This window comes from Phalacrocorax carbo, chromosome 3, assembly GCF_963921805.1.
Source record: "Phalacrocorax carbo chromosome 3, bPhaCar2.1, whole genome shotgun sequence".
Lineage (NCBI taxonomy): Eukaryota > Metazoa > Chordata > Aves > Suliformes > Phalacrocoracidae > Phalacrocorax > Phalacrocorax carbo.
Genome location: NC_087515.1, coordinates 108,202,806 through 108,230,524, shown reverse-complemented (window position 1 = coordinate 108,230,524; position 27,719 = coordinate 108,202,806). Strand labels below are relative to the sequence as shown.

The following is a 27,719-nucleotide window of genomic DNA, read 5'->3' as shown; positions in this document are numbered from 1 at the left end:
AGATAAATGTAAATTTTTATTTCAATATTCAAGCCCATAATCTTACATTAACGAGTTATTTTTAGCTTTTTTTCTAACACTCACCTTACTAGTCATATATTCATATTGACTCAGGGGAAAGGGGAATACAATAAATGATAAATTTCAGTCTCATTTTAGGAGGGTAGAACTAATGCAGATGGTTAAAAAAAAAAATTAAGAATACTTTAATGCATTTTCAAAATTTCTCTCTTCTGTTCCCATCAACATTATACTATATCAGTCTGTGCTAAAAATGGAAAACTATTATATTATGACCTATGGTACCTGATTTATATCAAAAGGTTCATATGATTCAATTTCAGATTATACAATTCAGCTTTATTGAAATCTGTGCTAATTCAAATTGTTTCACAGGTTCTTTTCTTCATTTTGAACTTCATCAAATCTGATTAAAATTATCATACACACTGGAAAGTTCAGGTTGAATCAGAATTAGAATACATCTCTACCTTTAAATTCAGTGACTCATTCCCAAGAGTAATTTTCTATGACATAAATCCTCTCTGCTTATTTAATTAATGTTTCTCTCCACCTATACTTATACCTTCTAAACAAATTATCCCAGCATATCTCATTATATAGGGATGAGGGAATAAATATTTTGACAGTTTAGACTGCTTTAGCATTGTTGGACAACAAATACAAATATACTACATGGATAGCTTTAGACTTTTTATAAAAGTCAAGCAAGGTATTATTAGCATCTTATATATTCAACTCTAATTAATGTGTATTTTTATATGGTTGATAGGTACGTTTCAAATTATAATACTGATGATATAATTGAGTTTGTAGCCCTGCGAAGCAATCTTGATATTTATATTTTCATTGTTCATAGAGTTGCTTATTACAGAGTTTCAAATATTCCTATTAAAGGTCACTTTGAAAGAAGGTATTAAACATGTACCTTAACATTTCCTACATAACAGCTTTTATAATTAGAGCTACATATTAAAAATGCAAAAAACTCCTCACTTTTAAAGATGTTCAAATTGCAAAATAAAATGCCAAAAGCTGAGCATAAACAAGTGTCATAATCAAGATCATTTACATAAACTTATTTCAGTCCTATGATCATATGTCATTTGCTATGACTATGAATAGCGCATACAAGACCAAACATCACATTTCATTTTCTATAGATAGATTTTTGTCATTGTTTTTGAATGTTAAAAAATTGAACAGTGTACAATTCCAGAAGATTAGAAAAAAGCTAATACTGGGTCAATATTGAAAACATGTAAATAGAGCCATGGATCTTCATTATATTGCAGTGCTTTAAGGTCAGATGATGGTAAATCTGGCATTGAACCAACCACTCCGTTATGGAATAACAGTAAAACCAGTTCATAAGTAATTAAAGAGGAATAATTTAATAATTTTAAAGGGTAAAAGTTTTATGGAAAATACCTTTTCAAATGACATGAAACTTGCTATGAAATTTCCAACATCAGTGACAGAGTACCAGTGTTGTAATAACCCTTGTAAGGCAGTGATCTGACACCCCACAAAAACCTGATTAAATACATAAAAATATTCAAAATAATATGGTGCATTTTAAGCACATATACATTTTCCAGCTAAAGATTCCAAGTCAAAATGTAACTGAGATAAAGCTACTGTGTAGTGGATATGCTTCTTGTGGGACAGTGACAGTACCTGGGTTATTTTAAAAAAAGAGTGATCTTAAAAAAATCTATATTAATTGCAGTAATTCTTGTAAGGGACAGCACTTGTGATAAAGTAATGATGAACAGGACAGGTTTTAAGCATACAGCAATTCAAAGCCAAGGTCATTTAAGATCACCCTTGTAACACGGAAAACAGCTCAAACAAATAGAGAAAAGCACTCTGTCTGGCAAAGGGTGGTCTTGCGAAAAACCCAAACATATGACTCATGCTGAGTACGAGAAAAAAACCATGTTCCTGCATAATGCCATGGCCAAAATCGCTATCGTAATCCTACATCATCAGGAGACTATTAAGAAGGAACAGAGAGACTATAAATTATTTCAGTATCTGGCAGCGATCCACACACTTTAAATAATACAGCTAGTTCTGATACGCTCATTTTGAAAGAGATGCAAAGAAATTGAAAAGGTAGCAGGCAAAGGCCAAAGGAATGCCAAATAGCTTGGGAGATTTGTATAGTAGTGAAACAGATGCCAGGAGTTAAGTATACTTAGCTTTTTTTAAGCACTTTTCAGGGACGATCAAGCAGTTTTAAAGTATCTTCCTTGGCAGAAGACAACCAAATCTTACAGACAGATACAGTGAAAATTTCAGTGACTTGAAATGGAAAACATACACATTCAGACTACAGACACAAGGCAACATTTTGAACTTTTGTAGTATGACATAGCATAACTGGATTTTTTAAGAAAACGTTTAAAAACAGTAATATTGGCCTTAAGACCTTACAGTGTGCAGATATTTTTTATCTTTATTTAAAGCATGATCTGTCATGTTATTTCATGAACACGAACTTAATTTAGTTCTAAATTTAGTACTACTAAAATTCTCTTGGGCTTTATTATGGTAGTAAGCAGTACAATATTTAGGTACATCCACATAAATGAAATCCGTTTCACAAAAGTATCCTCATTCTATAGAGCAAGAATGGAGGCACACAAAGATTTAGAGACAATTAATTCTGTTTCAGTAACTGGAAATACCTAAATGCTTTTTCTAAACATTTGTATGAAATTTATCTGTTCAAAGTATCTTGTTGACTATCTTCAGCCTTAGCTTTGAATGTTCAGCATCTTAACACATTGTAATTTCACATTAGAAGATAATATGCAGCTAATTCCTGATCAACAGTGTTAATTCATTGTTAGTTTATGGATGTGACACGTCTATGATTACATTGCACCTCTGTTCCAGGGTAAGGATCATTCACCACTAGATACTGCGACTACCCTTTTCTTCCTGTTACCCCTCAACTCATTCCCAGCATATCTTCCAACATAACAGAGAACATAAAACTAATATTCGAAAGACAATAGGCTGTGTATTTCTAACTTTCTAATATTTGACTTTGCAACTGTATTTTAAAAGAAGAAATTAAAAACTAATTTTGGGGAAAAAAAACACAAATTCACATGGTTCGCCATAGGCTAGTTTCCATTTAGCCCTTCATTTGGACCCTTACATTCATAATTATAGATGCTCAGTACTTGAGAAAAAAAAAAAATAAATCTGTGGGTCATTTAGAGGAGATTCAACATTAGATACCTGCTGAAAGCAGGACACTACTGAATTCAGTTCCAGGTTTTGTAGGGCAATGTACTAAACAGTAATTATTCCCTTTTATTTGATTTCTCTGTCCCCTCTAACTTATCCTGTTGTGGTCCCGTTCTCTTCTCAGGGCCTTTCTTCACTTTTGTTCTTGCCCATCTCATAACTCAAAATTCTGGAAGGTATTTTTCACTTCTCCTTTAAACCAAAGAACAGACTATTTGTCTTACAATTCCAGACTCACAAGTCATGCCTACGCTAAAATAAAGCAGGCTGGAGGATTTTCTCCAGCAAAGCAATACAGTAAAAACTCCCATCCACACTACTAAATTTTTTTTCCTTGAAAACATGACTACCGTCCAAACTGCCTAACTGGGAGACTACATGACACATGCCATCTCCTGATTTGGTCTGAGGTGTTGTTTAAGAGAGTTGTAAGTGACATTGGCCAAAACTGTGACAGAGAGTACCCTGACACCCAGTACAGACAATTTGACACAAGTCAAAACGTAGCCAGGCAGCACACTCACATACAGTATAGACGACTGTGGCCAATGTTGAACATGTGCTACAGTTGTGTTATGTTTTCTAGATGAGACAAAATCCCATAAACCTGTGTATGATGGATCCCACAATAAATAAATAAACAGAAAGAAAAAGGACACCAATATACATTAACTACATGCACCAATTTAAATTACAGTATTTCTAATTATCCCTAGAAGTACTGGTAGCATTTGTAGTCATGTACAATAAAAACATACATATAAAAGAACATACTTCTTTGTATTAGATTTTATTTAAATGCTGACAGAGAAGCATGTAACATTCAGAGAGTTGTCACAGAGTAACACAAAGTTCTTTGTCCAAAGAACATTAAAAATATTCACTTAATGTACTCTAAATGATGAAGCTTCTATAGCTGGTTCTGTAGATAAAATTCTGATAGCATCCCCCTAATAAATCTTTTTATAAGATATATAATAAACATACTACTACTGGTACAAACATATTCTTATAATTGTGAGTCAAAAGTTTAGCCAAACTCAGGTTTCAGGAAAGTAAATCCAACTAACAACCCTACCTGCCAAAGCAGAATTTGCTGGTTGTGCCCTTGAGTGGCTACTGGTAACACCAGTCCTGAATGTGGACTACTTTACTGGTAATTCTGTCTTCTTGCCTCTGCTTTTTCCTTCCGGCTATCAGCTGTGCAGAGTTGGAAGTATGAGACTAACATGATATTTTATCAAGAACCTTTTGCATTAAAACCTAATCTCCTAAACAAATCTAGACTGAATACCCAACAGACAGGTTTCAGCATGGTTAAGACCACCCCTGTGAAAATAAAACTGTGTGCGCATACAGTATGTTTCAAATGCAGTCTAAAATAGAGAACTGATGCTCATTTATACTGGTGACAGAATAAAGTTTCCATCATGTATTTGACTGAAGGCACACACTTTGAAATTAATCCAAGATGTTCATAAAATGATCTATAGGGAACAGAAATCAGTAAGACTGCCAATGCCCAGCCATGGCTTGAAAGCAAGGAGGCAAAGGCAATGACAGAAGCAGATGTCTGGCTGTCCAGAGAAAGTGTTAGTTGGGAAAAGCCTGGCAAACGTTCACTGTTTGCTGGTGCTGTCGTGGTCAAGAAAAAGCAGGTCTCTATCAGTCACTACTTCACGGAGCTTGCAAGATTAGACTCAATACATGCCCTAGTCTTGAGTATAGCGTGCAGGATTTAGTTAAAATTTTTACAGCTGAAAAGGTACTCTGTAATAGCAACTGTTACATACTTTGCATTCAACATTTATGCAACTGGGATCGCAAGAAGCATAGAACCAATGAATGACACTCATTAGAAGTACCTTAATTAAGAGAAAAGGGAAAACTGCATGGCTAAAGAGGAGGTTAAGAGAGGTTATTACATCTAAAGACTGATGGACATCATATTCAAATGAAGACAAGAAAAAGGAACATAAGCAAATATAATTGAAAACCAGAATTAGGCAGTAAAGAGAGTTCCAACAACTGCCAAAAAGAATCAAAATTAATAATAATCTTCAAATCTATCAGGAGCAGGAGGTCTGCCAAAGAAACTCTGCAGGGCCAATTTATGATCAAGATATAAAAGGCATACTCAGAGAAAATAATGCTACTGAAGGGAAGATAAATGAACACTTTTCATTAGTGTGAAAGAAACTAGAGATGATCCTCCAAAGTTCTCTGTAGTACAAAAGATGTATGGATCTGTCTGTATCTGAAACCACTTCAGAAGCAAATTGACTAAATAACAGTAGCAAATCACCAGGGTCAGATAGCATCCACCCTAGTCTGAAAGGAACGCAGGGATGAATCAAAGCAGCAGCACTGGAGTGACGCTTCCCAATAAAGCCTTGATACATGAAGACTACAACACTGAAAATAAAATCCCATTTTTTAAAAAAGGTTCTAGTTAAGGTGTAGGAAACTGAAGGCTGGAACTAAACAAATTAGAACAAACTGCGGGGGGGGGGGGGGGGAGGGCGGAGGGGCAGGAATCTCTAGACAGTGAGAGAAACTATAACAAAGGATAGAATTGGCAGACACTTTGATGAACTTGATCTATCTTGGAAGAGACCACATATTTTTTAAAGGTGAGTTATGGAAACACAGGAAACATGAGGGAACAGTCTTGTACAGATATGCTAATTAAAATTAGTTAGAAAATACAGAGAAAACAGGGGGGTGGATTAAATGTGTAATTCTCACAATGGAGGAAGGTCACCAGTGAAGTTCCACTGTTGCCTGTGTTTCATCCTGTATTATTTAAAATGCTCACGAAGAATTGAAAAAAAAAAAAAAGGCAGAAGCAGTAAGATTAACTTTGCTGCTTATTGAGAGAGGAAGAGTAAATGAACTGAAAATATTTGTAGAACAACTTACAAAAGAGTTACCAGGCAACAAAACAGAATATGAAACACTACAGCAGATCAAAGCTACTAAGAGAGATTATTTTCCCACGTACATTATGTAGATAAGGAATTAGGATTGATTCTGAATCAGTCATTTTGATTAAGGAGCAAGAACCTGGGGTTAAAGTAGTTGGTTCCATGACATCATCAGTGCAGTGTTCAGTAGATCAATACTGATCAATACTGATCAAATTTTTGGAAGTCTTAGCAAAATAATAGAGACGAACATCATTATACCACTGTAGAAATCCAAAGTTGAAAACCATATACCATTTGGTCCTTTCATACCTAAAACTGCTAGAAAAGGTTCAGAGAAAGACGATAAGGATGATGGAAGCACAAAACTGCTCCTGTACAAGGAATAACAGAAGAGGTTATAACTCCTCATCCAGGAAAAGAGACAGGCTAGGGATCAGGAGGCTCTTAAAATACAATAAGTTCCATAGAGGACAGTGAAAGGGAATCAGTTTTTATAGCCTTTTCTGGTACAAAAACTAGGAGGCATCAAATGATGCTATGAGGAACTAGGATCAGAACAAATAAAAAGAGGTGATTCTTTGTGCGATGTGTAGTAGATTCTAGAGTCTGGTGAGAAAAAAATTCTGATGTTGAAAGTCTACATGTGTTCAAGGGGATAGTGGACAACTACCCCAAAAATAAATCTGTTAAGAGCCAATATAAAACTACATTTTGATCAAGAAGACACTGAATAACTTGTGGTAGGGAATGGGTTAAGAGAAGCATCACATATTCTTGCCCTGTTTGGCTTTTCTAGGGGAACATTATTGGGTGCTGTTAGAAAAAGGACAGTGGGCTAAGTAACTTTCAGGTCTGACTCAGTTCTGAACGTCTTATGCAACAACAAAATTTCACGACTACAAAATTTGGACAGAACCCCACACTAGCTTTGCAAGTAACTATGAAAGAAAATCCTACTCCAGAACTTCTTGCCAAAACTGAATTGCAATATTTGTGGAAAAAAACCCTATCTTTTCGTGGAATTATACCAATTTTGTGGAATTAATGGTAATGTAATGTACATATGCAGCTGAAAACCCAGTGTTTATGTCTTAGGCAAACATACAAACAACTTATTTTACTCTTCGGTTATCTGCAGGCTATATATAATTTTTCTTTCAGATCAATTTATTTATGGTTTGAGGCTGAAGTGAGGCAGACATCTGTATCAGTCTTAGATTTTTTTTTTTAAAAAAAACCCACACAGAGCCACATTCAACTGTATGATGGCTGTGTAATTTTATTTCATTATAGGCAAGGAAAACTCCTCAGTAAGTGTTACTAATTATCAATCTGAACAGGAAAGCTGACAGTAATACTTTTATTGCTTTTTAACTAGCATTTTCTTTTGCTAATTATATCCTTTAATAGTATCTACAGTTTATTAAAACTCTTCATTTTGAAGGCTTCCAAAGTACTTCACGCATATACACTGTAAAAATCACTCATTCCAGTTGTGCTACAAAGCAGAAGTAATTCTGTACCTCTCATAGCACACCACACAGGAGGCCTGATTTGTTTTGTTTTCTGTTTCTAGATTAGAGAAAGAATAAGTGCCCTGCATGAAACTTCGGGATACATTTAAATAGACAGACTGTAATTATTAAAACTATAATTGGCCAGGATACCATCATGAAATATTCCTATCTTTCTACGACCTTTTATTTTTGCAAGTTGTCAAGGATTTTATTATCTGTTTCTCAAAGCGATACTAGCTCTGTAATACCTACCACTATGTTTAAGAATGGGATAACAATTTGGCCATGACATTCTCTAGCATATCAATTTTGAGAAACAAATGCATTGATCAGTGTCAAACATACCAGCAACAGAAAGAGAAGGCAGGTTTACCCACTAAAAGTGTTTGACAGGCGTTTTGATCTGCTTGTATGTCAAGCAGTTCTTTGAGCGGGTAGGATGGCTGTTGCATTTGGACTTAGTCTATGGTAGAAGAATATGTATTTTGGAAATGTACTTTCTCTTTGAACAAACTGTAAACCTGAGAAGGCCACTAAAATTTTCACTTTTTTAGTGCTTTAAGTGTTAAAGGAAGTTCATATTGCCTAACTGCAAATGTCTGAGTAAAACTTTTGTCTTGTTCTGATGCATTAAAACTTTGGAGCATATAGGTGTTGACAGAACAAGCTTGCATATGTTCAAAGGCAACCAAACTGCATTTAAGAAACCAGCCTACACTTTGTGAAAGACTAAGACTTACAGCCACTGAGACGCTAGCTAGGTACAAAATCAAAAGCAACTTTTAGGGATGAAATTTGCATAGCTGCAACAGTGGAAGAATAGAATTTAAATTCTGTGGTAGAAGCAATATTTAGATGTGATCAGTCTGTCTTCCTCTCCACCACTATCGCCCTTGTGGAATAACATTTACTTCACTGCAGGAGGGCCAGAGCATGACCTGTGGGTTTGTATCCTGTCACAGCACATAGCTCGGAGACAGGGGCTTTATTTCAAAACAATATCACGGTCTGTGCACTAGGGCAAACAACTGCACTGCAGAACAAGTTTTTACAAATGGGAACAAGCAGAAAAGATTTTGCCCCAACTTCAGATGCTGATAGCCATAGTCCACAGCTGAAAGCAGTGCAAGTAATATAGTCTTAAATTCAGCCTGTATCTTTTGCTTACATGTAGTTCCAAAAGGTGTTAGAAACCCAGGGAAAGCCAATTCCAGAGAGCTCTGGACTGAAACAGCACATACAACTACAGGGGAGGAAGGCCTTGAAAGGTCTCAGTCATCAATATTGAAATAAAGATCAGTGAGGCAGAAACTTTCAAGAACTCCAAAAATTATGCCAGGCAAGAATATACTGCCAAACAGATAAAATATAAATTGTAAAAGATATAAGATGCAGACATCATACAAAAGAATACCATGCCAACAACTGTACAGAGAAGAGACTAGTTGGTAACAGGAGCTGTAATGCTGCTTATAACAGCTACTAAGAATGATGTAGCTGAAAAAAAATGCTGTAGTTTTAGTAGTTCTCTAAATTACATTTGAAAGTATTATTCATTTTGAAATTATATGGCCAAATACCCAACCTTTTGGTATGAGATAGCTCTTGACACAGAAAACTTTCTAGATTCTTTTAAAACACAATGACTCAACAGAAAAGCTTATCTCTGGAAAAGTGTTTTATGTCTTGGTATTCATTCACATGAAGTAACATGACTGGAGCTTAATGGCTCCATGAGAAGACGTGAGGAGGCAATTACAGTCCTTAATTTTGGTACTGTTTTTTAGTGAGATTTTATATCCACCCGTCAGTGCCTACCCATTATGTCATTATTACCAGGTTGCTAACACATAGGACTGGCACTTGTGGTAAAGGATCTTTCATTAGGAAAGATATTTTTTCTCTCTCTCTCTCTCTCTCTCTCTCTCTTTTAATGAACCGAGTACTACTAAAGCGATTTCAGAAGGAGGGAGATTCTGCTCAAAGCACTCCCTGCTCATTAATATAAATACATATATTTGGGAAAAGATTCTGTATGTAACCAGTCTAAACTTTTCTGTGCCAGTCTACATGAAAATATTAATGAATGCATATATTATTTCCAAACACCAAACTGAAGCACATGGTAGAAAATGCTGGAACACTTGAAATAGCTCATCTTCTTCAGATTTTGTTAAAACTATTCAAAGAAACAAGACAACTCACAATGGCTAGAATAGTCTGGGAGACAAAGATTGCCAACGCTTTGATTTATTTTCATTCTTTTTCCTTCTACTTAATCAGTAAGTGTAAGACCACTGTGCTGACTCTGGCAGTGCCCTTCTGCCATGGGGCTGGGAGGTTGTGCAGACATCTGCACTGGCGTCTCTCCTGGGTGGGCATCTCCCCTGCTGTGGGACTTGGATGCTGAGTGACTTGTCAACATTAAACATAGCTGTGACTAAACATGTCTTGGTACCTGAGCCAACCTAGTCCCCATGCTCAAACCACAACAGACTATACCTTAAGCAAAGTAAGCGGCTAAACAGGAAGACATGAAAATGTGAGCAAAGAAAACATTCATTGCTGCATCACAGTAGTTCAGGGTACTTTTTTTTTTTGTTAGACAAACTTTATTCCCACCACTAGAGTTGCATCTGTCATTTATTGGGAAGAGTAGTCTCAAAAGGCCTCCTTACTTGTTGAAAGAAAGATGTCAAATTTACTACAGGTACTACATGGCAGGTTAACAACAGCAAATAAGAGCCATTCTTAGGCAATGACGGCAGAGCTTGCTATCCAGCCCCTTGGGAAACATGCAGGGGAAAGAAAGAAGCAAAACAAGAAAGTGCAATATGAAGAGTTAAAAGAGAAGCCTGCAACATGTCCTGCATGGACGCAAGGGAAGAAACAGTCTGATACCAGAAGGAGTAAGAAGATAAATATGTGTACTTAACGTACCAACCATATCTTATCTTCTTTTTCTTCAGCAACACTTAAAGCTACAACAAGGAAGTTATGAGATAAAAAATGATTGAAGAAACAGATCTGTGAGAATGTGAGAACCAGAAACATATCATGAAATGCAGACATGCTGCTGGTTGTTACATGTCCAAAAAGAAGAAAAGAGGATGTGGTGGAGAATAAGGATATGTGAAATCCTTCTGGAAGTTTTCTCCTCAAGATGGGGAGTTCCCATGACGAGGATTTTCTCAGCTCACACCCCCCACCGCTCCAGCCTCAGAGCTTGCTCAGCAAATTGTTCAGCACGTATTTAACGATCCACCAAGTACAGAGTTTTCCACGTCTGCTCACACAACCCTCTCTTCTCACCAGCAGCACGCTTCCGCTCTCCCAGTGGCTGTGGGCTGCAGTCCACCTTTTGCCTGACTGTCTTCCTAGAAACATGGATTTTAAACTACAGCAGGGGCTGCTCTTGCCAAAATTATTTCCATATGGAATTCAAAAGAAACATCATACAGAGGTGAGAGAGTGCATGCAGCAGCCCTAATGAGAGATGGTGCTGGATTATGATTAATCACCGAGTCTAACAATATAAGCATCTACATGATAGGGCTAGAATCATGCAGCCTTATGCTAGTACCTAAAGACACCATATGATGTATCATGCAGCATGTCAGATGAACTGCAGTGCCATCCCCTAGTACTGGGACACGGAGATTCCTTCTTCCAGTACGTGGCAATCCAAGGTCAAAGAACTAGAAGCCAAAAGGCACTGAGTTTTGATTGCTTCCTTACTCACTATTGTTATGACTTAAATATGTCCCACAGCCTTTATTACAAACAGTGAGTATACACAAATCTTAAGAAATGAGCAGACCATGAGGAAAATGTAAATTTTACAGAGTTACTTCAGTCAGACTGGATGTCCCACACTTGTGCATTTCCACAAGTAAGTAATACTGCCCTCTCAGGAACTGTAACCACCAGAATCTTATAATTAACCAGGTAAAGAATCAAAGAATGCATTGAAAAATAATGTAACAGCTTTTTCATCAAACTATATTGAGGTTGGTGTCAATCAAAGAACCTTATTACACCTAAGATTTGCTCTACTGTTGGTTATAACAAGTCTGGCCTTCAGGGAAAGCTTTTTGCTCAAAGGGTGCCTGTGTAAACTTTAGTCCTAAGCCTCTGTAATTTTTAGTAGACTGTTTTATATTCCTAGAAGTAGTTGCATTGCTCAAAAAGACAGTGTAAATCAGGAAGTGGAACAAATTATGAAGACAATGGAAATATAAGTCAAGAAACCTCAAGAAAGGGAAGGAAAGACACAAATTAGTCCTCCATGGCATCATGTGATGCCTCAATTCCTCACTTCCATGACAGGGAAGCAAGCTGTAGTAGGGAACATGCAGACAGAAAGGAAAAGATTATTATGAATGATTAAGTTTTGAAACTTAACTCCTTGCATTGCACAGGATCTCACCTCTTCCCAGTAGGAACAGGAAGAAATTAGCTATAAAAATCAACTGAGGTATGCCAGTCACTGTTGAGTTTTGTATAGAGACAAAGCAGATCTTTTCACACGCTCGTGAATATCTGGGACAGCTGCATAGAATCCTTACTAAATATGGCATAATAAGATATTTTTATTGGTTCACCTTATTATAACTTTCCTTTACCATAGATCAAATGTTTTTGGAGGGGTTTGTTTTGTTGTTTGTTTTTTTTTTCCTATTTTTAAAGAGAATAAAAAGAAGTCACTCATTTTATTTTCAAAGCCTGCCAATCCAAAGGAAAAAAAAAAAAAAAAAGACAGAACCAGATTGTTCTCATGGATCCACCAAAAAAAGATGAGAGGAAACAGTCAAAACGTGCAGCAAAGGAAATTCCAACTGAGCATAACAACGTGAATAGTTACACAGTGAAAGTGGTTAAGCATTAGAAAAGGCTGCCCAGAGAGGTGGTAGCATCTCCATCCTTGGAGGTATTCTAAACGTGAATGGACAAAGCTCTCAGCAACTTGCCCAAGCTTGGAAGGTATCCCCGCTTTGAGCAGTGGGCTGACTTAGATGACCTTGAGAGGTCCCTTTCACTCTAAATTATTCCATGATCTATTCTAGCAAAGATGACTGTGAAAAACCCCAATGTATGTATTCTCCAGGGTGTGGTGATCATATTAAATATGTCTGAATGAAACACATGGTACGAGTTCACAAGAATCCCCAGGAACTTCTCTGCTGAGTTGTAAGATGCTTTATTTGGGACAGGAGGTTTTTTGGCAAGTAGTATGAGAGAACCCAGGACTCAGACTGTTCTCAGACTGATGTTATAGATCAAGTCTATGAAGATCATCTACAAATATGGATGTCCAGAGTTCCTAAAAACATATATAAGACCCTGTGGCAAGATATGGATCTACTTCTTTCCTTCCCATTCAAAATAAGATGATTCCTTTCAAGTAAAAAGGCATCCTATAACAACTAATTATCGCTAAATCCTGCCAGAACACAGCTGTTCTTTATTTGAGTAATTTTATTCGCATTCAGTTTGCGCAACATTTCACATATTGGCTGGTGTGAAGACAAAGAGTAGTGGTTGCACCCATCAATATCCCACATACCGTAACTGGAAAGGCTTAGGCTGCCACCACAGTCAGATATTTTGCCCCTAACATTGAAGATTTTAAACTGCTACAGAAGTTCCTACAATACACACAGTTCCAATTTACCAATCCTGACAGTCTGTCATGGCCCCACATATAATAGATTAATTACAATTTTAATAAAGGACACAAGTTTGTACATAGGCCTCATTTACCAGGTAGTAACACCAATGTTGTGCTGCCTTTCTTTTCTGTCTTGTTGGTATGAAGGCATACCCTCAGCTGGACTCTTCCCATGTCTCAGTGAGAGATCATGTTTTAAGGGATATCCATAGTGTCCTTTGCATTCTTCTGTTCTGTTACATTTATTATCCTTTCTACCTAAGCTCATTACTCTCTTTAACTTTAATAATGAAGCTTTTTTTTTGTCATGATGATGAATACTTATATTTATTAGTTATTTAGTGATACAAACTTTTAACTGTTCTCAAAGTGACAGCAACAAAAGCTTACAATCTTTCATAATGAAGATCCTAAGGAATTACTTGATAGCTATCTTCTAAATATCTAGATCAGTTTTCCAGAGCATGGAAAACAAACAACAAATGGTTAAATAATGTATTTTCTCCAAACAAGTGATCTTAGTTTCAAAAGGAGAACTCTTTCTTTAATCACCCACTTGAAATTTCCAAAAAGACAGAAAATGTTCACCATTAGCTTTCTTTAAAAGTAATTTTGGACTAAAATACCATCCCAGAGATGGTAGAACAGGCACTAAGTAAGCATTAGTATTAGTAGTTGTCTAGATAGAAAATTCCTTGGGTTAAAAAAAAAATAACTTTCAGGCTTTAATGCAGACCTTTCCCTAGAGGTTTGCTACAAAATAACATTCTTCTCTGTCCTTATTAGCATGTGAATTATAAAGAAAAAGTCATAGCAGTCTCATCAGGGATTTAAACAGGACTTTCAGGCACTGTTTCTATTTTTTTGATCAACAAAACAACTAATCTTGCCATTTTTCTTCCCTATTCACCTACCTTGCTTTATTCTGATAAAGTCCAGCTAAGACACAGCTTGTGAAGCTGGACAACTGGGTACCCAGGATGCAAAGGTTTTTGTTATTCTAATTCTATTAGACTCACATAAGCCTCTGAGGAGTCGTCTTCCAAACAAGATGCCAGGAGCCTGCATTAGAAACCTATTTGCCCGGCCACTGACCAAGTCAGAGACAATTCAGCTCTGTGGACTGACTTTGATATAAAGCCAGACTCATTTATTCTCTTTTACTTACTTTTCAAGTGCAATTAGCAGGAAGAAAAGATACAGAAAAATAATACAAAGTAAAAGAAAAAAAAACTTGCTTATGAAAAGAGGAGAGGCATAAAACTGTGGGCTGACAACAGGAGAAGGATGATAGCAATACACATGGAAGAAAAACTAAGAATATTACGGGAGTGAGGCACTGTGTAAGAAATTAATTTTAGCATGTGGAATGACAAAAAGTTAAAGCCAAATCATCTCTCAGTGAAGCATGGAGTATGAAAATGAATGTATCCCTGTTTCTCCTTTAACCAAAAATGGATCTCTCTCTGTCTGCCACACAAGTAATGCCCTTCTGTGAGTACTGTTAAACTTCAAATCTGTGTAAAAGAACCCAAAACCAAACAAACAAACTTCCATCAAAAATACCTAGAAGATAGTGAAAAATGTCTATTTATTTTCAATACACCATTTCTGTCAATACCTTCGTGCTTGGCTTCTACGAGCACACATCAATTCTGATGCATCCATACATTCTCCTCTCTCCTATGAATTTGAACATCCCAAATATCATGAAGACTTCCTTAGAATGCTTGGATTTACCAAGTCTGAAGTTCTGAAATACATCTTGGTGGAAAGATTGCATGTTTAATCACATAAATATATATATAAAAATATTATACATCGTTATATCTATACTATTTTTATAAATGTAACAGTATATCATGAAACACTGGAAAATATTGTTTCCCACAATGTTTCCACTTCCAGAAGGATTTTTACAGATATTTAAAAGCCATCTTGTCTGCTGTGAAAAATGTGAAAACTAAGGAAAAGAAACAGTTGCTTTTACATTATTTCTTCTACACACAACTTGAATTTCACAAACCATGCTCTTCTCCCTCATTACTCTACATCCAAGTCCAAGAAAGCAAGAACTAGTGAAAAGGGCTGAACTGCCATTAAATTACAGAAAGCCAGCTCTACAATTTCTCAGCAAAGGTGAAGCTTTCTGAGTGCTTAAAAATAGCACCTAGATGAATGGCAGATGGCAAAATATGAAACAAGAAGAGATCTAGATGACGGTAGTAAAAGGTATTTTATAGTGAGAGCCTCTTATCCTTGGGAATAATCTCTATTGCTGAAAGTACAACCACTGGCAGTAGCAGTAGCAATCACTGATGTCTTTGCCAGTCCTCGTGCAGCATTCAGAGCTGGACAGGACTAGCAGAACTAATTATGCACGGCTGAAAATCCTGTCCTCAGTATTCCTCAAAATCAATGAACTTGTCACCAGAAAAGAGGTTCAAAGCAAATGCATCCTATGAATGCTCTCCCACAGAACTGGCTGGAGAACAAAGTATTACCACAGCTAGACACAGAACTTTCTTTTTCAATAATTTTCCATGCACATACCTCACCTAAGAAGAAAAGTTACTCTAAAAACAAAATATTTTTTTCCCCTCCTACATCTTTCTGACTACAGAAAAAAGGCAAACGAGTTATTTCTATTTTTGTTGCAAATGAACTAGTTTGATGAATGGGAATGTGTAAAATAAAGATTAACTAGGAATACCTGAGAAAGAAAAAGTATAGAAAGGAGGCAGAATAAATCAGTAGGACAATATGACTGTTTATGACTGCTATAGGATTGACTTCCAGTTTACTATTTTCTATTAGTATTTTGAGTCATACAGCACAGCAATGAAAATCAGTTTCTTGAACCACTTGAAAAGTAAAGCATTTATCTCTCTGGAATTTATCTTGTGTAGCTGGAAATGTAAAACTTCAGAACTACCAGAAACAGTGCTAGAGAACTACCAGCTAGCTCAGCTTGATTTCAAATCCTGTTTTTGAGCTCCTATATACTAGCAATTTATATACTGTAAAAAATACAGTATTCATCTTCGTGTTACACTTGTTTGGCCTTTATATTAAATGCTACTGTTCCAGAAGTTTTTATTTGGTTCAAAGTATACTACTGAAAAAGCAAATATTGCCATGAAGCCACAGTTTAGTCCATTCTTCTCATTAGAGTTTGAAAACAGAAGCCCATAAGGATTGAAGATAACACTTTCAGAAAGCAACATCCAGGGGAGATCTTTCAAGGGACACGGAAAAACAAGAGATCAGAGCCTTAAAATCTAGTTTTCAGAGTCTTCAGCAAGAAAACTTAAGGAAAGTAAGGACGTTAACAACATTTTCCAGGAAAGGTCAGCTTGGCAGGACTGCCCATGTGTAATCATTACTGGTCATGCAATACAACCAAGGAACTTCAGCTTATTTAGTACGCAGTGGCTGCATATCCCAGTTCTGTCTCCTCTCCAGGGACTCTTACTTTCCAGAATTTCTTTCAAAATCCAGCTCCTCAAGTATTATCAGAGCTTGTCTTCCTGTCCTGTCTTCCACCAAGAAGTACTGTTCAGGGTACCCTTAAAATGTAGGAGTAAAACCCAACAAAATAAAAATCAATCCAAATATTGAATTTAAAAGGAAGAGGCAGACCTGGTAGGTATAGGGTTGGGGGCAGGGGGGTGGGGTTTAGGCTTTTGTTTTTTTGGTTTGCTTTTGGACTTTTTTTTTTTTTTGATCTTTCTTGAGTGACCAGAGAGTGATGATCAATATATATACAGATTTGATACAACCAGATGCAGCCAGCCTGTGTTGATTCAATCAAGAAGCAATCTGGGACAAGGTAGGACAGAATTTAGATTCTTTTTCTATGAAAGTTTATACACAAGGCATTTAAATATCACTGAGTCTGGAGCAATCAGGTATACTTATACGCACAGACACCATATATTGCAGTCACATATTTTAATGACTCTTGCAACTTAAATTTGCATACAACTTATCAGCACTACCAGAAATGTCTGCAGTTAAAAGCTGCAGTTTTTCATTCCTCTCAGTGAAGTAGAAAGTATATGCAGGCTGATGATTTTTGATTGAGGTTTATATTTATTTCAGCAAACCAACCAGAAATGGACATACCTTTCACTTCACTGAGTAGCCTCCCACTAGTTGGCAACTGATGCAACCTTTTTGAACAATTTTAAGAGCAAGTCATGCTCCACAGAATTCCATGGACAAGTTTTGAAAACACTACAGAATGTTTATAACTACAAAAAGCTATTTCAAATTACTGTTTGTGTGATATTAAACAATTTCTATAAATATTTACTACAGCAGGAATGAAACATGTTTTTGTGTCATATAGGCAGACTCTCGCTCTCTGAGACACTCACATATGCATATACAGGTAACCGCTATACACTTCTTTGGCTCCTAATTCTTAGCAGAATATCACAAACTCACTTGATGTCCCCAAGTGCCAGATTTTGTGTTTACATGACATGCACAATACAGCAAGCAGACAGAAAGGCTCCCCCTTGGCCCTCTCTGAGGAGGTTGCCATTAATTTTTCACTCTAACAAACAGCAGCACAGTTCATGAAATTTCTTTTACTCAGTAAAATTTGGGATACCCCCACTTAGTTTTAAGATGAACACTGTTTATATGAGGAAATAAAACACACCATTTGGGGACATCCATAACCTAAACATCACTGCTGTACTGCTTATGCAAAATGCCACCAGTTTTTCTAGTGACATTATTAAATGGTGATACAGAAGATTCCTCTACAGCTTAGGGGCACCACATGTTTTGAAAAAGCAGCATAACTGAATTTTGGGGAAAAAAAGCACCACATACATGCTGGCACTGATTAAGCCCCATCTGTGCCTGACAGAATTAAAGTGAAATAACTGTCTGTCAAGTGTTCTCTCAGCCAGCTCTGTGCCCTTGAGCAGACACCCTGTCAATATTTGATACACAAATCAAGAAAACTCTGGTATATTTGTTTCCTCTCAAAATGCTTTCAATGGAAAAATACTTTTTTTCCCTTCATTTAATGGCCTAACAATATTTGGTGGAAGAATTTTTAGTATTTTTAGACATATTCTCTCCTGCTAAGGTTACATATGTCAGAACAAAGGACATATCGCACTGGCCTAAAAAGAGAAGTCTTTATATGCAAGAATGTAAGTATGCACAAAAAACCCCGAACAACTAATCATTACATGTATTTCTTTTACCCAATAAAAATCTTTTGCACTTAATACCATAAACAGATCTCTGCAGAAGACATTAAAGTGCACAGTCGAAAGCACAGAGATATAGAAGCACTTACATTTGCACTGTGATCACTTCCACTAACACAGACGACATCTTGTTTTTGAATTGTTAATACCTCTTTTGTAAGCTTCAGTCGGATGTCATAAGCATTTTCAGATACTTCATCATACAACAATGCAATACCAGTTTTAGTCTGCGAAAGCAAGGCATAGAAACAAAAAATTTAAGAATGTGAACATTTCATAATGATAAATAACAACCTCTACCCCATTCAATACATAAAATGCTTATAAATAAGCAGTGCTTACAGAAAGTGGAAAACTGATCTGCTTTTCAGTCTTCAGATGGATTAGACATAGAAAGCCTCTTCTGTACTATAAAATACAGACTAAATGGTCTTTGAAGTAGACATTACTATGTAAAAAATGATATTAAAAAAATGTACTGTTCCACAAAGAATTGTTGCCATTGAATGCTGTCCCATTTGTTTTTAATTTTACGACTTATTATGAAACTGTGTGAGAAGCAGGCAGGTATGTACAAATGTATGTTGCCTTTAAGATATAGAGTTGTATTACAGTAGAAAACCAGGTTTTCACATTGTAAAACATATAAACAAATACAGGTGTTACAGAATTTCTTTTTGTTTAGGTCAAGATGGACATACATTTCTGAAGTTACATCATTGCTGGAGTGATAACTGGGAAATGCTATAGGATGGTCAAGTATTTGGTATAAACAATGTTTTCTCCATGACTAGTAGAAAAGAAATTCTATTTTAATTTTTGTTTTATTTACTTAGGTGCAAATTTCCCACTAATAATCAGTCAGATATTTCCTTAAGCAAAACCTGTGGAATTAGGACTGCTTATAGCTATTTGATAAAACAAGCAGACTAATGCAATTTCAGAGCTTTACAGTCATTGCACAGAAAAAAAAGCAGCAAAACACCTATTCTGAAATGGATGATCACATTTAAAAGTAATATTTTTATTAATTTGTAATGTATATTACAGTATCACCACAACACTGCACTTTCCTCTATACAAGTGAAGAATAATCAAGCGCAATTTAAAGTTTAGCTGCAGCATTTGTTTTTAAAAGATGATTTATAAACAAGTTCTTCATCTATGTTTTGTTAAACAGTAGACTGTGTAAAGAACAGAGTCATGGAATTAAAGAAGAAACATGTCCTGTGCACTGAATGAATGCTTGAGGGGTTTTAAAATAAAATTAAACATGGAACATTATCCTCATAATAATTTCATTTCTATATAATAAGGGAGGAAGGTCTGTGGTGATTGTCAATAAAACCTTTTGGCCTTTAAAGGCAGGATCAATTTAAGCTTAAGGCACTTATATTTAGACGTGGTGTAGCTCTACACAGCAACGGAGTGTCAAAGCCTCCCTTAGAGTAAAAATGGAAAATGCAGCCTACAGAGCAATTCAGTTTACCCTGAAGTGTATACACAGCAGTTGCTCAGCTGAATTGCTCATGTGGTTCTGCTGTCCCTGGGCTCAAAGCATATGTCCCCATGTAGGCCACTGCTGCCCCTTAAGACACTTCAGGATATCCAAGACCTCCACAGTTGTAAGGCTAACACAGGCTTTTTAGGACATCCAGGTTCTTCTCTAGCTGCAGGTGAGACCAGATTTCCACGATTATGATGGGATACAGACATCAGCCATGTCAGCAGACACCCACATGTAGGTACTTTCAGCCTGAAATGGATCTTGCCAAAGGTTTACAGTGCAGAAATCCGTATCTAAGACAACCTTTTGGATGCTGTCAAGCCAGTGGTGAGCAACAGACACCTCTGAAGCATGATATACCTGATCTCTTTTATACATCCATCTTGAAGGGAGAAAACTACATCATAGCTCTCTAATTTGACTTAAAAAACAAATATAAATAACAACTCTAATTTTGGGCAGATTAATGTTTGGCAGTCCTTAATGTTTGCTGGGAATGCCTAAAGGAAACAAAGTTCAGCGAGGGTGTAAAGCCTTAATCATTCTCACTTGTTTGGAAGCGAACATTTCTTCATTTTCCCAAGGTTTTGAAATTTTTTTAGTTTCCAGCATGTGTGGATGGTTTATCAATATAATTTTGTGAATGACAACATATGAAAACCGTGCCAACATCACCCGCTTAAAAGCCATGCTGCATAACAGCAAGTATTTTCAAACAGTAGAACTGCCTTGAAAAAACACTGTCCCCCCATTTTGCTGCTGTTCAGAGGTTGCGCATCACTATCCCACCTGGACTGGCAACTGCTGTTACCTTTGTGTGCCAGACCATGCTTTACAGAAACACTGAGAGAACAGAGCTCTTTATACAGCTTAAACCCAGAACACTTCTCTGGCTAGTAATCATTATATATGTTTAGAAGTAACACAATGGAAAAAAAAACCAAAACAAAACTGAACTTTCATTTGTAACAGATGATCAAGTAACAAATGAAATATGTAGAGTGACCGATTTAATAGCTTAGCATTTTCCATCACACTACTTAAACTGAAAGTCTCACTGAAGCTCATCTATTCCTATTAAAATCCAATACCTACCTCACACTCCACCTAACTCCTGATGTGATCCAAGATGACATGCAGCAATACCTTATTTGCGTTCAGAATCAATAAGATTAATCTAGATTTGTCTCAGCCTTTCAAGTTGGCTTTTTTTAGACCATTATAAATGGCTTTGAATCAGAGTTCAGTACATTCCCTTGTTCTCTCTTTGTCTGAAGAGATGGCATATGTAACTCTACAGGGCAATCCCTGCCCAAAATGCTTCTTCAAACAAGGATCTTTTAGTGAGAACTTAGCCTTTGCATGTACATGTACATCAAGAAGCTCAACACTGTCAATACCACAGAGAAGAAAACATAACTCTAGAGGGAGATAGAAATGCAGATGAATCCTTTTATCAGTTTTATTGTTGACTACTTAAATCAGGTCCCTAGCCAGTGTACTTGCTTTAAAGCACTCCCCAATCAGCACCATGTTTTGGGACCCTACTTAAAATACCATAACTCCTTCTATGCACTGTGTCTGTAGCCTAAAGCTCACAGCTGCAAATTCTGCTTCAAAGTAGGCAACTTTAAGCCAAACTTCGGTCTTACTAGCATAAAATACTTGTCTCCACTGCTGTAGTTTTAATGCAAAAAACCTTGAAAAAAATGAGGCAGAGTTTAAAAGTGTTGTTGAGGTGTACTAGCTTTCCTATAGAAACTATTTACTTGTTTATAGAATCATAGAATGGTTTCAGTTCGAAGGGACCTTCAAAGATCATCTAGTTCAACCTGCCTGCCATGGGCAGGGACATCTTTCACTCAATCAGGTTGCTCAAAGCCCTATCCAACCTGACTTTGAACACTTCCACAACTTCTTTTCTCCCAGTGTCTCACCACTCTCATTGTAAAAAATTTCTTCCTCGTGTCCAATCTAAACCTACCCTCTTTCAGTTTAAAATCATTGCCCCTTGCGCTGCTACTACAGGCCTTGGTAAAAAATATTTCTCTGTATTTCTTATAAGCCCCCTTTACATATAAAATGATGTGCGATGCAATCTATTTTCTTTCTTTCAAGTTAACACAAGAAATGGAAAGACAATCATATTGAAAGTTTAAGATCTGCCCCCCATGAAAAAACAAGCAAAATAAAATACTGTTATCTCCTTTAAAACCATCTTCTCTGCCTAAGCAGGCTGATGTGCCTTCATTAGCACCTTGAGCTGATAGTTATGAAGAAGCTTGCCTCAGCATAGGAGGCCCCCTCACAGAGCCAGTCTCTCTGAAGTGGTAGGAAGTATCTGAAGAGTCCCTGTCAAATCTGATGACCTGCCTAAAGAAGCTGTCTCAGCTGGATGATACTAAGACACTTGTGTCTGCACAAACAGAAGTAGATACTTCAAGCACCATCCAACAGCCTACTTCTTACGGGACATCAAGGCATCCTGTGCCTTTGACAGGCACCATTCGTCGCCATTGTATCCAAAATCCAAACAGTTTCTGAATCAGACAGATTATCGCATTCCCTGTAGCAACAATGATATCCAGATTACTGCTAAAGAATCTGGAAAGAAAAACCTACGAATTGGGGTTTTGGTGTCTCCCACCGCCACCACCAGAAGAACAGTAAGGTTTTGATAATTTGTGTTTCTCTGGATCAACATCGTTCCTTCATTAGCCCTCCCATCCCCATCAATTTTTCTAGAGCATATCCATGTGTTTCTCAAATGCATCAGAGCAATATTCGTCAGACTCTTCATGCTAGCAACTGTTTGGAGAGAGGCAAAAAATTTTCAAGACTCTTACACAGCTGATCAGAAAATTCAGATGAGATTCATAATAAAAGCATATAATACATTTGTATGCATTCAGAGTAGATGTCAGAGCACAGGCAGTGATTTAAATGCTGAAGTTTTCAGTAACTCCAAACCTCTCTCTTATTCCCTCTGCCTAAGTGTATTTTAGCAATTGTGATCACTACTGTTGCCAAGTAAATGCAGTATTAGTGTCTTGGACCCTTATAAAAATGGATCATCTGGAGTTTCCCCTACTTTATCTAAAATTCCTTTGCATGGAGTTACATCGGTTCTCCAGCAGAAATCACCATTTGCTGATCTTCATCCTTAATAAATATACCCATAACTTCAACGGCACGGCAGTTCAATTTTTAACTGCTAAAATGCATTTATAAATGACCTTTCTGAATTTATAAATTAAATTCTTTAAGCACAATATTTGAACATTTTTTTTCCAACTGAAGTTCCACATCGTATTTCCTAATATTTTATCAGCAATATTTACACCTCAGAGGTCTAGTGATACAATTCTCTAATCCAACTTCTTTTTTTTTTCATGGAAAAAACTCTGTTGAATTCTGATTTCTTCACCATTTCTTAAGGAAAGGAAACAGGCAGCAGTGAGGGTTGACAACAAAACATTGGCATCAGTATCTTGTTGCAATAAAGAGAAACAGATATTTTGACTGCTCTCCTTTGGATTCTTTCTTACTGATTTACTTTTTCTCACTCTCACAAGGCAGTGCCCAAAAGTAAACTCAGTTCTTCAGCTGGGTAGTACAGAAGGTTCCTTAAACACTGATGAATGTGAGGGAGGAATAATTTCATGCCCATGAAGTAATCCATCACCAGTGTTGCATTTAATACACCCCTGTATATTGTTTCCTTTTATACAGTATTATGTCAGCATTGATTCATGGCTACACTACATAGTAGAGGTAATGAACTGAAAAGGGTCATGAGAAAAAAAAAAATACAACAAAAAACTAAAAGTGATCAGAGATCTGGAAAATAGGACCTTTAAGTAATTCTGCACAAATTTGGGTTGTTTAGTTTAAAGACAGAATACAAGAGGACATAATGACAGTTTTAAGTATTTCAAAATCTATTGCAAAGACAAATGGAACAACCAGACATGAAAACAATTCAGAAATTACCTCCTTTTAACGTGTTCCAGCCAGCCACAAGGACACTAAAGTCCGTGAACAGATTGGTGGGACAGATTATGGACATCCATCTCTAAGGGATTCTAAGAGAAAACTGAACAAATATCTACCCAAATGGCACAGGTACTAATCCTCTCACAGGGCAAAATCCCAGAAAAGACAATTTCCTTCAGATCTATTTGCCTCTGATGCTAATATTCAGAATTACATGACTTCTTGCATATGACTCAACCTTTGCATCCAGGAGAAAGCCAGACTGGCTTTGGAAGGACACCTGCACTGAACAACTTGCAACTGGCATTGGAAAGATTAAAAATTACTATTAAGACCTGAAGAAGTTTATCATTTAGCATCCTTAATGGATGAGTGACATTTACAATAAAATTTCTTGATAAACATAATTTTTATAGCACTTAATCTGAAGGAGGTCTGTACCCTAAGAAGAAATGCGCCTTTGTGATGATGCGAAGATAACTCCAGGCTCTTAAGCCCTGAGTGAGAACACAAATACAAGCTTTTCAATGGACCAACATGGGACAAATGTATGTAAGGACAGCAGATATTTAGAGAGACCAGTTAATACAGCTGTGGAATGCAGAAAATTAATGATTCCATTAGTACCGTAAGAACACAAAGAACTACTCAGTACAACCACAAGCAGATACAGACAGAGATTAATTATATCTTCCTGAAATTAGTTATACAGACCTTCCCTTACAGAGCATGTTTTTCCTGTAAATACACACAGAGTTGTCCTTTCTCTCAGCTTTAGCATGCTATGACTTTTACACCTGCTGACACTGTCTCACAACTGCCGAGATAAAAATCCTTACCCTTAATACTCTTTCCGTTAAGAAATTCTGACTATAAAGATAATTAAGCCCTTGAACAGACTATTTGGATAGGTTATGGTTCTCCGGTACTAGGCGGGTGAGGGGTTCTACAAACAAGTCAGAAGAACCATCTGTAAAAATGCTGTGAAAGACAATATGGTATGGGTTTGTCCCATATCCCCGAGCAGTTCAAGACTCCTGTAGATCAGGGGAGAAAACATTGTTTTACCACCACAGGTAGGAAGGGACCTTGAGAGTTCTGAAGCCCAACCTCAAAGCAAGGCTCCTCTAAGGACGGAGGCTGCTCAGACTTGCTGGGCAACCAGCTCCCCTGCTTCACTGCCCTCATGAGGAAAAGCTTTTCCTTGTATCTGATTTCTAGTTCTCCTTCTTGTCTCCTGCCCTCCCATGCATCATTGTGAAAAGCCTGGCTCCACCTTCTTGATATCCTCCTTGCTGACATGTAAAGGCTGCCTTTAGGTCCTACTGAAGCCTCCTCCAGGCTGAACAAGCCCAGCCCCCTCACAGGGCAAGTGCTCTCAGCCCCAGTTAGCCTGGTGGCTCTGCAATGAACTTTCTCCAGGTTATCAGTGTCTTTTTTGTATTAGGGGGACAAAACTGCATGCAGTACTCTAGATGCAGTCTAGTAAGTGTTGAGTAGAGGGATAATCCCTTCCCTTGATCTCCTGGTTGTTCTCCTCCTAATACAGTCCAGGATGCTGTTGACATCTCTGCTGCCAGGACTCACTGCTGACTCAAGTACCACTCCCTGCCCATCAGGACCCCAGGGCTTCTTCAGCAGAGCTGCTCCCCAGACAGGCAGGCCCCAGCCTGTATCATTGCCTGGTGCTCTTCCTCACCAGGTGCAGGACTTGGCATTTGACTTTGTTGAACTTCATGAGTTTAGTTCATTAATTTCTTTAATTTCCTGGCAGTCCATTTCTTAGCCTGCCCAGTTCTCTGTGCTGAATACAGCCTCCAATTTGGTGTCATCAGCAAACTTGGTTATCAAGTTCTCCATGACCTCCTCCAGGTCACTGACAAAGATGTTAAAGAGGACGGGTCACAGGACAGACTCCTGAAGAACATCACTTGCCACAGGAATCCACGTAGAGGACAACCCGTTAACCACTACCCTCAGCTTGAGCATCCAAGCAATTGCCCACCCACCCCACACAGCAATAGAGTAGCAAACGGGTATATTTATTTCCTTATGTCCAAGTAATAATAAAACCAATAATAATGTTAATAACAAAACTGACATGGTTTTTGTTTGTTGGACACATGAAATGTATAAAGAACATGGTAATCTGACAAAAAAAAAAGATCAGGAGAAATATCATTATCACTACTTATAGTCACTAAATTCACTACAGGTAAAGACATCAAAAATGATATAGAAATTATCTGGATGAGATCAGTGCTTTGGATCAGACAATTTTCTGCTCTAAAGTACTACTGCCCACCAGTATAAGCATCATCCAGTTCCCATGCAGCAATGCCATTACATCCATTAGGCCCAGCAGTCCTGCTGTACCCCATCGCAGAGCCCAGGGGCCAGGGCTATGATGGACACACCTACTGTTGTGGCAGGGGCCACAACCCCCATTTCGCGCCCTACACATGCACACAGACACGTAGCCCACCACCAGCTCCTTCCACCTCCCTTCCCAACAAGGAGAACTGCAGCGGGGACCACAGCACCAACATCTTGCTGCACCGTTGCAGCTGATGATACTTGTGGCTGCCCCAGTGGTCCAGCCCTTCAGCTTTCGTCTGTGTCTGAAGGGAAGTATTTTAAAGTAGCTTGAAGGGAAATATTTCAAATTAAAGTAAAAACTAAGTTAATTCTGAATTTCTTTCCAGTTGGAAAGCAACTGCCAATGTTGATTTTTAACAGTGGATTATTTTCAGTATCACAAAATCAACAAATAAACTCCATTTTAATCTAGAGTAATATACAATCAAATCCACAACTGCCTAACATTTAAGATGTACTTGGAACATACGCATCTTCTTTCAGCTCCTGTTAAAACAAGCAAACCCTCAAGCCAAACCTACCAGAAATTACGGAAAAAAAAAAATAAGCCCAACTGCTTTGTAGCCTCAGTGAATAAGGAGCTAGTAAAAGTACTTATCTTTGTCTTACTACTTTTTTAATGCTCTTGAGCATCTCCAGACTGACATTAGATTGTGCATTTTTATTAGAGCTGTAACCCCATTCCATAGTTTCATAGTGTTCACAATCGCTGTTGTCAGTTAGTGAAGAAGATCACAAATTCCTAATAACCCATTTAAGAGATGATTCGCATTCACAACAAAGCCAGTGGAATATACCTGATGGACATCTCTGATTCCAGGTTTGGTCAATTAAGACTAAAGATACTGAATTACAAGATATTGTAGATCTTCAAAGCAGGATAGATGAATCAGAAAAAAAGACGGTCAAGAACAGATGTTTAAGAAACATTTGAGTGCATTTTCCCCAAAGTACAGATTATATCTGAAATATGCACCTTGGAAATTATTATTTTCATAAAGATTGGTCTTATAATTTTATGTCTGCATTTATTAATGACAATACTATAGACTGACATTTCACTACATACAGTTGTAAAAGGTATATTAGCATTACAAGTTCTTAGAAGATTTTTAACTGCAGCATGACAATATCACTTTCTAGCAATTCAGAACAGTTTTTCCTAAATTTTGAAGCAGCACATAGAACTCATCT

The 27,719-nt window shown here is 37.2% G+C and overlaps 1 protein-coding gene across 1 annotated transcript in view; it reads right to left on the bottom strand.

Annotated features, from left to right (window-relative positions):
- Window positions 1-27,719, bottom strand: part of SNTG2 (syntrophin gamma 2) — a 268,118-nt gene that overhangs the window by 156,464 nt on the left and 83,935 nt on the right. The window contains exon 2 of the mRNA XM_064448571.1: window positions 18,733-18,870. Within this exon, the coding sequence (XP_064304641.1) occupies window positions 18,733-18,870 (138 nt within the window). The remainder of the gene's footprint in view (window positions 1-18,732; window positions 18,871-27,719) is intronic.